Source organism: Cervus canadensis, chromosome X (assembly GCF_019320065.1).
Source record: "Cervus canadensis isolate Bull #8, Minnesota chromosome X, ASM1932006v1, whole genome shotgun sequence".
NCBI lineage: Eukaryota > Metazoa > Chordata > Mammalia > Artiodactyla > Cervidae > Cervus > Cervus canadensis.
In genome coordinates this window covers 93,240,706-93,253,256 of record NC_057419.1, presented here as the reverse complement: position 1 = coordinate 93,253,256, position 12,551 = coordinate 93,240,706, and the positions used below count along the sequence as shown (strand labels likewise).

Below are 12,551 nucleotides of genomic sequence, written 5' to 3'. Positions count from 1 at the left end.
CAATCAGAACTTCAGCATTAGAGTTTTATAAGTAAATCAGCCCTTTTTCTTATTCTTAAGGGGTTGAGACTCTGGAGTGAAACTTTTACAATTATTCAGTACTCAGAGAGTACTGTAGTAAGCTATATTTAATATAACTGATCATAAATGAAGTTTCATAAACTCTAATTGCTTGACTAATTCACAAGTATATTGCTTTTCTAGAGTTGATTTTAATGAAAATATATGGTCACTATACTTACTGGTGTAATATGCCCTCATCCTAATGACCATTATAGTTAGATTTGCACAATAAAAGCTTACTAAAATGACTTCAATCAGTGCTTTTAATTCAGGGGTGTGACTCTAATAAACATTTTTGGGTGATCTTTTTTGTTGTTGTTTTAACTCCATAGTAGCTCTATAGTTTGTCCACAGGAGTAAAATCCATAATATCTGCTTGCAAGTGGTGTGAGAGATGCATGCACATGTATAAATTACATTCAGATAAAATTTGAGAGCTCATCCTTGTAGAACATCATTATAAATGAGACTGTATCTTAATACAACCATTTAAGAATGTTTTAAAGGTCAATTCACATAAAAAATGCCTGTGATTTAATCTTCTCCAAGAGATAACTCGTTATAGCTCTCTGAACTTTTTTTCATGTTGATGGTGTTTTTGTTATTGTTCTCCTTTTGTACCTTTCTCTCTTTTTTATTTATTTATTTTTGCTTTAGTTATGTTTACCAGTTTATTATAAAGGATATTGTAAAGGATACAAATGAACAGCCAAATGAAGAAGTATATAGGGCAAGGTCTGAAAGAGTCGTAAGCACAGGATTTTCTGTCCAGATGGAGTTTGGGGTGTGCCACCCTCCCAGTACATGGATACATTCACCAACCTGAAATCTTTCTGAACCCTATAGTGTAGTGATTTTTATGTCAATTTCATCACTGTACGCGTGATTGATTGACAGAATCCACAGTCCCTCTCCCCTCCCCAGAGGATGGAGGGCTGGGGCTTAAAGTTACAAGTTTTTAATCGTGGCTTGATCTTTCTGGTGACCAGCCCCATTCTGAAGCTGTTCAGGAGCTCACTAAGAGTTGCCTTATGAGAACAAAAGATTTTTCTATCATCCAGGAAATTCCAAGGGATTTAGGAGCTCTGTGTCAGGAACCAGGGGAAGAGACTAAACCTATTTATTATGTCACAGAGGGATAAATGAATATGTGGCTACACGAATGGATAAGTGAGTTCATGGACACATGGGTAAATGAATGGATGAATAGGTGGTTGGATAGATAATGAATATATAAACAAATGGCGAGGTAGAATGGAGGTGGATACGTGGATAGATGGATATTGTCTGGTGAATAGGTAGATGACATGGATTTTTAAAAATCTTTTAATCAGCAGAAATTAACTTGCATCCAAAGAACTGGCTACAAAGATGTCTTTGTATTTTTCTACTTTCCTCTTGCTTTCCTCCTCTTCTCCATCTTTTAAATTAATTTGTCTTGGAGTACAGTTGCTTTACAATGTTGTGTTAGTTTCTGCTGTATAGCAAAGTGAATTAGTTATACATATATCCACTCTTTTTTAGATTTCCTTTCCATTAAGTAACCACAGAGCATTGAGTAGAGTTCCTTGTGCTATATAGTAGGTTCTCATTAGTTAACTCTTTTATACATAGTAGTGTATATATGTCAATCCCAATCTCCCAATTCATCCCACTCCCCTTGATATCTATATGCTCCTTTCTCTTCTTTGACTAATGTGTAAATACAGTTGTGTGGCAGAAATAATTTATTTTCTAATGCAGATAACTTAAGTGTAATTTATACAATAATTTCAATGTATTTTTAATGTGCAGTGGCCAAAAATTGCCTCCTCCTAAATAGAAAACTCTTAAAATGTCCTTAAAGTTTTTTCTTTTCAATAGACTACATTTGTCTCTCTCTCTCTCTTTTTTTTTTTTTTTCTGAATAGTTGTAGAGTTCTAAGTAATGGTGTCAAGAAGATATTTATGACAGCAGAGTTTTACATGAGGGAAATCTATGAGAAAAATATCCATATCAGTCAAATGTGCATAGTTATATAGGATATATACTCTAGTTGAATGAAACTTATAAATCAAGAAATCATAAGCAGAGTGTTTTTCTTTATGGTTCTCTGTCACAAGTAATTGGGATAATTTTTTATGTGAATATCATTTCCTCTTTGTCTTAAGGTGTTTTATCATTCAAAGATGGCTTTTAGGGAAAAAAAGTCTTAAGACAGTAAACAAAGCATAATTTTCCTCCATTTTTGACCAGGGGCCCACATTTGGCTTATTAATAACCAACCTTAAACTCAAGGGAAGCTCTGGAAGTAGAAATGTACCTAGCTGGATGGGCATTCCAATAGAGGGAAGAGTGGATGCTGAGACAGGACATAGGTAGGTGATGGGAAAAGGATTACCATTTTTCCATAGCATATAGATCATGAAGGAAGATGTAGAAGGTAGCCTAGGGCTGAATAATACAGGACTTTGAATGCTGTATTAAGGGTATTAGTCTTTATTCTGTCAGGAGCCATTAAATGCAGATGGGCAAGTAATAGTCATTTATAGTTTTTTTATTGAGTTCTGTGTGCAAAGCACTGCTCTAGGCTTTAGGGTTACATCCCTTCACCAAACAGATGAAAATCTCTGTTCTCACAGAGCTCACATTTTTAGTGGGAGAAATAGACAAAAATAAATTATAGACTATGTGAGAATGTGGTAAGTTTTATTGATAAAAGGAAAAGCAGAGTGTGCTAAAGCAGGTCAAGAGTGTGTGGAGGAGGTGGGTATTTCTGTTTAAATAGGATGGACAGAGTAGGTCTTCCTGAGCAAGAACTTGAAAGGGGAAGTGATGGAGGAGGCTATATGGATTACAGAAAAAATCCTTCCAGGCAAAGAGACGAGACAGTACATGGGGCTTATTGCCTTCTTGGGGAACGGTGAAGTGGTTGGTGTGACTGGAGCTGAGTGAATGAAAGAAACAGTAGTAGGAGATGAGGTCAGAGGGATATGGAGAGTGTGCAGCTCTGTAGGGCCTTGCAGACTCTTGTAAGGACTTTGACTTTCACTGGAAGTGAAAACAGGGCGCCACTGAAAAGTTTTGAGCAGAGGAGTGATATGATCTGACCTTTTTTTTTTTTTCCTAACTAAAGTCCATGGTTTATTCAGATTTCCTAGCTTTTTCTTTCTTTCTTTTTTTGGACCGGAAAGTAGGATTTATTGGTGTGTGTAAGGAGGCTTTCATGAATGTGGGGGCCGCCATTTGTCCAGAGGGCCAGGATTAGGGATGTATTTGACCACACAGCCATCTGGGATGAGCTGCTTTTCTGCCACCATGTTTTCAATTTCATCCATTTTAAACTTAGTAATTCCCCACTTCTTGGAGATGTGAATCTTCTGGCGACAGGAACTTGAACTTGGCCCTATGTAGGGCTTCGATTACGTGCTCATTGCTCTGCAGCTTGGTGTGGATGGATGTTATGACTTGGCCAAAGTGGACCCTGGCCATTGTGCCCTGGGACTTTCCAAAGGCATTGCGTGTATCAGTCTGGAGCCTAGACTGGGGACAGCATGCCAGTCATGAAGGTTCACTGGCAAGGGTTGTCTCCAAGGTCCCTTAGGGAAACTTGTGCAGGCAACAGCTGCATACACTACTGAGGAGGCTGCTGTTTATAGGCATTGCACACTGGGCCCCAATGGGGAATGAGCATGGTTGGTTTAACTGGCTGCAAACTGACTTGGGTTTTAACAGTGTCAGTTCGTCAGTGTGTTCAGAATTAACTGTAACAGGGTAACCTGGAAATAGGGACACAGACTAGGGGGCTCTTACAGAAATCTAGGAATGAGGTGAGGCAATGGCAACTTGAAGCAGAAATTTGCTTTAAGAATGTTACTTTGGCAATGAGGAGAGAATTGTGGCAGAGATAATTATTATGAGGCCACTGCCATGACTAGACTCTAAATGGATGGTTCGTGTGAGAATGAAGAAGCAACTGCAGAAAGATCACCATGGAACTTGATAACTGTTTGGCTATAGGGAATTAAGGAGAGGGAGGAAACCAAGGTGATATGGAAGACTTAAAACTGGAGGAGTGGGATCCAGATGGTACCCTTACCATAAATGCAGCCCTTCTTTTTGAAAGTCTGTCCTGACCCTTTGTGATCATCCTTTGTGCTTCTGTAGTGTTTCTGCTAGGTTATTAATTGTCTACTCACTTTTTGCTACTATATTTCGCCTCCTATTACCCACCTTCCAGAGCTGAGAGAAGAGCTCTGATTCTTACAGTTGTGGCAGTATTAAGGTATAATTAGCAATTAAGAATAATGAAAGACCAAAGAATCTAAATTTATAGTTTGTATATGAAGAATAGCTGATTGAAGAACATTAGTATATATTGGTTAAAGTGAATTCAGTAGCTAATACGTAAGACGTGTTAGGCAGAGACTTTAGTTGGCAGGGGAATGCTCTTTGAGATGATGCTTGACCTTCTGTTAATGGTGACAAAAGGAAGTTACTCAAAGGAAAATTAAACTAATGGGGCTTGGGGCATATCTGTGAATTTTAGATTACCATGAACTGTTTCAATTCAGTAGTTCAACCCTAATATCCTACAGCTTAATTATACCAACTGAAGAAGCCATTGACCATTGCCTAAGAGTTAGTATCTAGTAGGAATCACATCTGTGGTCTGTGGTTGAGTCATTTAGCCTCCACAAGGTTCAGTTCCATCATTTGTAAATTGAGAGGTTTTGATCATATTATCTCAAATTTCATCCAATTTAATAGTGTCTAACTCCATATGGTGGAATTTAATATGGATAAAAAATGTTAATTTAAAAATGGAGAGTGGGGGTGGGAGAAAAGAACTCCAGTTTCATCCCATAAGACAAAGTGGAAATATTGCTAGCAATGCTTTTTGTTTGTTTCTGTCCCCTATGATTAAACTCAACATATATTCAATTGAGATACAGATTTAAAGCATTCAAGACATATGTATACCTTAACTTAGAGAACTGACTAAATTAAATCTTATTTCCCCCGAATTTACATTCTTACTTTGAAGATACATATATGCTTCTAATCTTGAGTTTATAATCCCAAAGGATGGAAAAAAATGAAAAGCAGTGGTTGCTTGAAGAACTGTAAAATAATAAATAACACAGGTGGACAGGTACATATTTGAATGGTAGCAGGGTAAGTGTGGCACTTGTGAGGCTTTGACATTTCTCACTCTGATGTTACATTACAGGAAATCATGAAGCTTGTCATTGTGCATAGAACAGTTTTCTGTACTCCACTGGGAAAATTAAAGAGAAATTACCAGCTAGAGATAGTCTTAGGGTGAATTGATCTCTCTTAAAAAGGCTTCAGTTGTGATATAAATACTCCCCCTTACTTTCTTTTTTATAGGCAGTAAAGATTGATTGGGGTTTGTGTCAGCAGGATGTGATAAAGACATAGTACAAAGATGTAGTAATGTAGATCCTTGAGAGAATCAACAGATTAAAAGTAGAAAAAGAACTACATATATAATAGCATATTTGTCCCAATTGATGGAGGGGAGGATGATTTTTAATATCATTTAGTTGGTGGTATTTGAAGATGATTTTATGAGACCCTGTGACCAAATACTTCTCACTTAAAACTCCTACTAGAATTCTTCCCACCAGTGAGCCACATATTTTTCTTAGTTAAAAGGGATGTGAGCATGCATGATGTACATCATTCAGCTTCTATTGTAGAAAATAAATGTAGAGGATGTTGTAGAAGGGTTGATTTCTGTTCCTAACATGATTTTAAAAAATCTGTTTTTTTCCTAATCACATCTCTTAACTAGCACTTTAACATATTTATAATATAATGGCTTTCGTGCTCATCTTTTGTTATTCTAAGATCTTGAAGTATCTTCTGAATCTTGGAAGATTATTAAGTTGTTAGCTGTTACCTTGCTTACTTTAGTATTGCTTTATTACTGTAGTATTGCTGTACTATAATTCTTCAAGTAGTTGTGCCTATATATGCTGTACGGTAATTTTAATTAGTCACTGTATCTTCTTAACTGGAATGTACCATTTCCAATGATTCTTAACGTTAGAAGTAGAAAACCACATACAAAAAAAAGTGTTGAAGGTTTTGAGAAATGAGCATATATTAACAGAATCGGTAAGTTCAGTGTTATCTAGAATAGTTATAAAAGTGTTCTATAAATATCTATCCATAACTGAATTCTAGACTGAGCTGTTTCATTGTATTTCACTACAATTAAATGTAACATTTTTCCTATTGTTCATGTTTTTAAAAAATGTATGTCTCTTAAAAATATGATTATTCATGCTAAAACTTTGAAAAATCTTGACAGGGCTTATGACTTTGTTATATCTTATGTCACATTTGAACACTGTGGTAGTGATATGTGATCCAAATCTGACTTTGGGAATTTAGGAGTCATCTTCAAAAACAGAGAGACACCCCCTCCACCAAATCGTCATTTTTAATCCTTAAAAAGTTTTTTTCTCTTGTAAAGAATTTTTGTGTTTATATGATATATTTAAATTTTCTAATTCTTTTTGAAGTGTTTTAGTTGATAAAAGAAAAAATGAGAATCATTCAGGTATTTTCTTGTTTTATCTGTGAATTTCTCTTATCTGACAGGTTTTTTTTTTTTTTTTGGTTTTAATAGAACATTCAAATAAAAACTTTGGCAGATGATGTGGTAAGGTGGACTTAGTAGCATGTTATTATATTACTTATGCATGTTGCTTTTTTATTAAAGTGGGTGGACATTAAAGCATTGATATATGTAATAATATAAAAAGTCTAGATGTTTATAAAGTACAGTAGATGGAAGAATTGTCAATAAAAAAAAGCAGATGTCTGCAAAAAAATCAGACTTTTCTTTTTCTGAATGTAAACAGAAACAACTGTATGAGATCTCAAAATAATTTTGATATTGCCATCCTGATACACCTTAAGCAATTAAAAAACCTATATGAATCTAACTCTGGAAAGCACAAATGTTTCCTTTCTCAATAGCCATGTAAATTGGCCCTGAATATGTTAAGTATTAATATTAACAGTAAAGGAAATTAATTTAAAATAGAAAGGAAGTTAAGTTCATTGTGTTAGTCAGAAATGTGCTATTAAATTTAAAATCCTCGAGTATTTTTGAGCTAAGTCTATTGTAGTAAAACTTATTAAAAGTTATGGGCTTAAAATTTAAATGTGCCCTTAAATAGCTAATTCCCTGATGGCTCAGATGGTAAAGCATCTGCCTACAATGTGGGAGACCTGGGTTTGATCCCTGGGTCAGGAAGATCCCTTGGAGAAGGAAATGCCAACCCACTCCAGTACTCTTGCCTAGAAAATCCGATGGATGGAGGATCCTGGTAGGTTACAGTCCATGGGGTTGCTAAGAGTCAGACACGACTGAGCGACTTCACTTAATAGCTAAACTTTTAAAAAAGGTATTTTAAGCAGTGTCATTTTCTCTGTGAAATTACCTATCTACAAATAATGTAGAATATTATTCATGATTTAAGGAAGTGAAAGTATATGGCTTAATTTTATTTTCTTATCAAGATATAGCTGAAAGCAAAAGCCAATTTTCTAGATCGAAGTGAATGGCATAGTGGAAGATCAAATATATATGTAAATAATGCTATTCAGTAAAAATAAGCCAGCACTGCAAAAGTAAATATTAAGTGATATGAAAGGAGAGGAATAGAAATATGTTGATTTAATGGTCGATTGCATATTTAAATGCTTTTATGTCCACCATATCTTTTAGTAAAATTTGATTCTTGGTTATGTACTCGGCTTATTTGGGATTGCTTAATACTTTTTTCTTGAGTTGTTTGAAGATATACTACATATCTAATCCAACTTAATTTTCCTCAAAGACTTTCAAATTTAAAAGAAAATTGGAAAATATAGAAGATGATTTGAAGAAGTGAATCTTCATTTGACCACTGGGCTAGGAACCAGGGACTTGTCAATTTAGCAAGTCACTTTTTCTGTGAAATGAGTGTCAGCCTAAATGGTTTTTCAAGTTTCTTCCTGGCTCTAAAATATTTTGATTTACATAATCTGTTTGTAAGCAACCGTGTACTAAGATCATTTTTGGAATCCTAAATAAGCTGCTTAAAACTGCTCATATTTCTTTCAAAGTACACCTTTTTATAAAAAAGCAAGTGTTCTTTGAATGAAAATAAAAGATATGTTTTTTTTTTTTTATGCGGGTCAACAGTAGTTGACAAAATTGTGGTAAGAATGTCTGCAATGCTTTTTGTATTGTTGAAGTGATTTATAAGCACTTGATAACATGGCAGTGACAGGCACTGACATCCTATCTAACATATCTGCTTGTCTGACATGAGCTGACAGTAATGCATGTGCTTCTTAACAGAAACCAGAATAAAATCGAGTTGCATTCAGTTTTCTGGTCATTACTAATTTTTGATGTTCAGCGTGCTGTGGTTTAAAAGAGAATGGCCTGTTTACAGGCAACTGGAGTTGTTAACTCACTTTATGTGAAATTGCAAGCTAATTATAAGAGATAGTGCATGGAATCAATGGTTCCGAGTCAATATCCATAACATGGCAAGTTCTTCATAGTAGTGTTTTAGGAATAAGATATTTCTGTTCGTGTTATATTTCCAGAAAATGGAATAGATAATGTTTTTAATTTTGTTCTGCTTCCTTGTTGGTCCCACTTTTTAGGGAGGAAAAAGGTGAGGGTAATAATAGTAAAAATAGCAATAGTAATAAATAGCAGCTAAGTACACTATACATGTATCTTTAGATCTCACAATAACTCTTTTCTCACTTTCTCTCTCTCCCCTCCCTTCTTCCCTTCCCTTCCCTTCCTTCCTTGTATATGTATTAACTTGTTACCCTATTTTAGACATGAAGAGACAGTTGGAGACCAAGGAGTTTGCACAGGGTAACTGACCTAGTGAATTGCAGATTGAAACCCAGGGAGTCTGGCTCCATAGTCCATGCTCTTAACCATTATATTCTACCACTACATTGCCAAAGTGCTCATAGATACTTGTCACAATTATTTTGGCACTTTGAAGAAGAGAAATGTTAGTATAATTTCCCCCTTAGAATTGAATATTCTTTTCTTTTTCTTCCCTCATAGTTTCAAAGTTGCTGCCAAAGACACATTCTCCCTCAAACCACCACATGACTTTGAGACCAGACTTTTCTCACCTATTTACTGTGCAAAACAGCAATGACAAGGACCTAAGTTTCACTTTTGAGGAATACTTTTCACCCCCTAGATTTCTGAGGCTATCGAGCTATTTCAGGGTTTCACAGTAGTACAGTATCTAAGTGGAGCTTGCTGCTTAAAATAACATTTTGTCAAAAAGACAATAATAATATATATTATCCTAAGTGCCATTTTGATATTTTGGTTCTTCACGTTGGTGATTCTTGATCTCTTCCTTAGGGCTTCTTGTTTTGTTTCTGTTTGCAGCGTGACCGAATTACAAGTTTCAGAAAATCTACTGTAAAAAAGGAAAAACTTCTTATACAACATCCTCTTGATTCTCAAGTTGCGATGAATGAGTTTCCAGCTGCTCAGCCATTATACGATGAACGATCTTTGAATTTGTCTGAAAAGGAAGTACTGGATTTATTTGAAAAAATGATGGTAAGTTAGACCCCCTGATTTTGTTATAATTTTCAAGTGCATAGCACTGGGTTGTAAGTAGGGCTGTTTGTATGGACTGTATTTATATCACATAAGGGAGAGGCCAGAAACTTGTTGATATAACAAAACTGTTTTTAAAAGTATCTGTTTTTTTGAGCTATAATATGTTTGTCTCTTCCACTATGAGCTCTGAAAAGAGGGACTGTCTTATTTATTTTCATTCTCTGTTATTCAGTAGTCTGTGGAACGTTGGATCAGTTTTTTAACTACCTAAATTGTGCTTCTCTTCCATAAAGCAAAACAGGCCTAAGTCTACTTCTCTGAAAACAATATAAGGTATCTTGTTAGGTATATGAAATAGAGTCTAGAGGACACAGTGTTGTAAAAAAAAAAAAAATAGAGGCGACAGAAGAATTAATTCCTCCAAGTTTGTTTTATTATCAATAGTCATACCATCTGTATTTTCTAGCATGCTACTTTTTTTTTGGCTTTTATTTATTTATTTATTTTTCCATTTATTTCTATTAGTTGGAGGCCAATTACTTTACAATATTGTAGTGGTTTTTGCCATATATTGACATGAATCAGCCATGGATTTACATGTATTCCCCATCCCGATCCCCCCTCCCACCTCCCTCTCCACCCGATTCCTCTGGGTCTTCCCATTGCACCAGCCCTGAGCACTTGTCTCATGCATCCAACCTGGGCTGGTGATCTGTTTCACCATAGATAATATACGTGTTTAGATGCTGTTCTCTCAAAACATCCCACCCTCGCCTTCTCCCACAGAGTCCAAAAGTCTGTTCTGTATATCTGTGTCTCTTTTTATGTTTTGCATATAGGGTTATCGTTACCATCTTTCTAAATTCCATATATATGTGTTAGTATACTGTATTGGTCTTTATCTTTCTGGCTTACTTCATTCTGTATAATGGGCTCCAGTTTCATCCATCTCATTTGAACTGATTCAAATGAATTCTTTTTAATGGCTGAATAATATTCCATTGTGTATATGTACCACAGCTTTCTTATCCATTCGTCTGCTGATGGGCATCTAGGTTGCTTCCGTGTCCTGGCTATTATAAACAGTGCTGCGATGAACATTGGGGTGCACGTGTCTCTTTCAGATCTGGTTTCCTCAGTGTGTATGCCCAGCAGTGCGATTGCTGGGTCATATGGCAGTTCTATTTCCAGTTTCTTAAGAAATCTCCACACTGTTCTCCATAGTGGCTGTACTAGTTTGCATTCCCACCAACAGTGTAAGAGGGTTCCCTTTTCTGCACACCCTCTCCAGCATTTATTGCTTGTAGACTTTTGGATAGCAGCCATCCTGACTGGTGTGTAATGGTACCTCATTGTGGTTTTGATTTGCATTTCTCTGATAATGAGTGATGTTGAGCATCTTTTCATGTGTTTGTGAGCCATCTGTATGTCTTCTTTGGAGAAATGTCTGTTTAGTTCTTTGGCCCAGTTTTTGATTGGGTCATTTATTTTTCTGGAATTGAGCTTCAGGAGTTGCTTGTGTATTTTTGAGATGAATCCTTTGTTTCTTCATTTGCTATTATTTTCTCCCAATCTGAGGACTGTCTTTTCACGTTGCTTATAGTTTCCTTTGTTGTGCAAAAGCTGTTAAGTTTAATTAAGTCCCATTTGTTTAGTTTTGCTTTTATTTCCAATATTCTGGGAGGTGGGTCATAGAGGATCCTGCTGTGATTTATGTCACAGTGTTTTGCCTATGTTCTCCTCTAGGAGTTTTATAGTTTCTGGTCTTACATTTAGATCTTTAATCCATTTTGAGTTTATTTTTGTGTATGGTGTTAGAAAGTGTTCTAGTTTCACTCTTTTACAAGTGGTTGACCAGTTTTCCCAGCACCACTTGATAAAGAGGTTGTCTTTTTTCCATTGTATATTCTTGCCTCCTTTGTCGAAGATAAGGTGTCCATAGGTTCGTGGATTTATTGCTGGGCTTTCTATTCTGTTCCATTGATCTATATTTCTGTCTTTGTGCCAGTACCATACTGTCTTGATGACTGTGGCTTTGTAGTAGAGTCTGAAGTCAGGCAGGTTGATTCCTCCAGTTCCATTCTTCTTTCTCAAGATTGCTTTGGCTATTCGAGGTTTTTTGTATTTCCATACAAATTGTGAAATTCTTTGGTCTAGTTCTGTGACAAATACGGTTGGTAGCTTGATAGGGATTGCATTGAATCTATAAATTGCCTTGGGTAGTATAGTCATTTTCACAATATTGATTCTTCCAATCCATGAACACGGTATATTTCTCCATCTGTTTGTGTCCTCTTTGATATCTTTCATCAGTGTTTTATAGTTTTCTATGTATAGGTCTTTTGTTTCTTTAGGTAGATATACTCCTAAGTATTTTATTCTTTCTGTTGCAATGGTGAATGGTATTGTTTCCTTAAGTTCTCTTTCTGTTTTCTCATTGTCAGTGTATAGGAATGCAAGGGATTTCTGTGTGTTAATTTTATATCCTGCAACTTTACTATATTCATTGATTAGCTCTAGTAATTTTCTGGTAGAGTCTTTAGGGTTTTCTATGTAGAGGATCATGTCATCTGCAAACAGTGAGAGTTTCACTTCTTCTTTTCCTATCTGGATTCCTTTTACTTCTTTTTCTGCTCTGATTGCTGTGGCCAAAACTTCCAACACTATGTTGAATAGTAGTGTTGAGAGTGGGCACCCTTGTCTTGTTCCTGATTTCAGGGGAAATGCTTTCAATTTTTCACCATTGAGGGTGATGCTTGCTGTGGGTTTGTCATATATAGCTTTTATTATGTTGAGGTATGTTCCTTCTATTCCTGCTTTTTGGAGAGTTTTAATCATAAATGAGTGTTGAATTTTGTCAAA

At 35.7% G+C, this 12,551-nt stretch overlaps 1 protein-coding gene and 1 non-coding gene across 3 annotated transcripts in view; one reads left to right on the top strand and one right to left on the bottom strand.

Annotated features, from left to right (window-relative positions):
• Nucleotides 1-12,551, top strand: part of DIAPH2 (diaphanous related formin 2) — a 932,191-nt gene that overhangs the window by 52,905 nt on the left and 866,735 nt on the right. For both annotated transcript variants that reach the window (XM_043457771.1, XM_043457769.1), the window contains exons 2-3: nt 6,708-6,740; nt 9,510-9,686. In XM_043457771.1, the coding sequence (XP_043313706.1) occupies nt 6,708-6,740; nt 9,510-9,686 (210 nt within the window). The remainder of the gene's footprint in view (nt 1-6,707; nt 6,741-9,509; nt 9,687-12,551) is intronic.
• On the bottom strand, nt 3,626-3,758 carry LOC122436174. Its single transcript, XR_006267933.1, has one exon. It is a non-coding gene; the product is annotated as a small nucleolar RNA SNORA70 (small nucleolar RNA).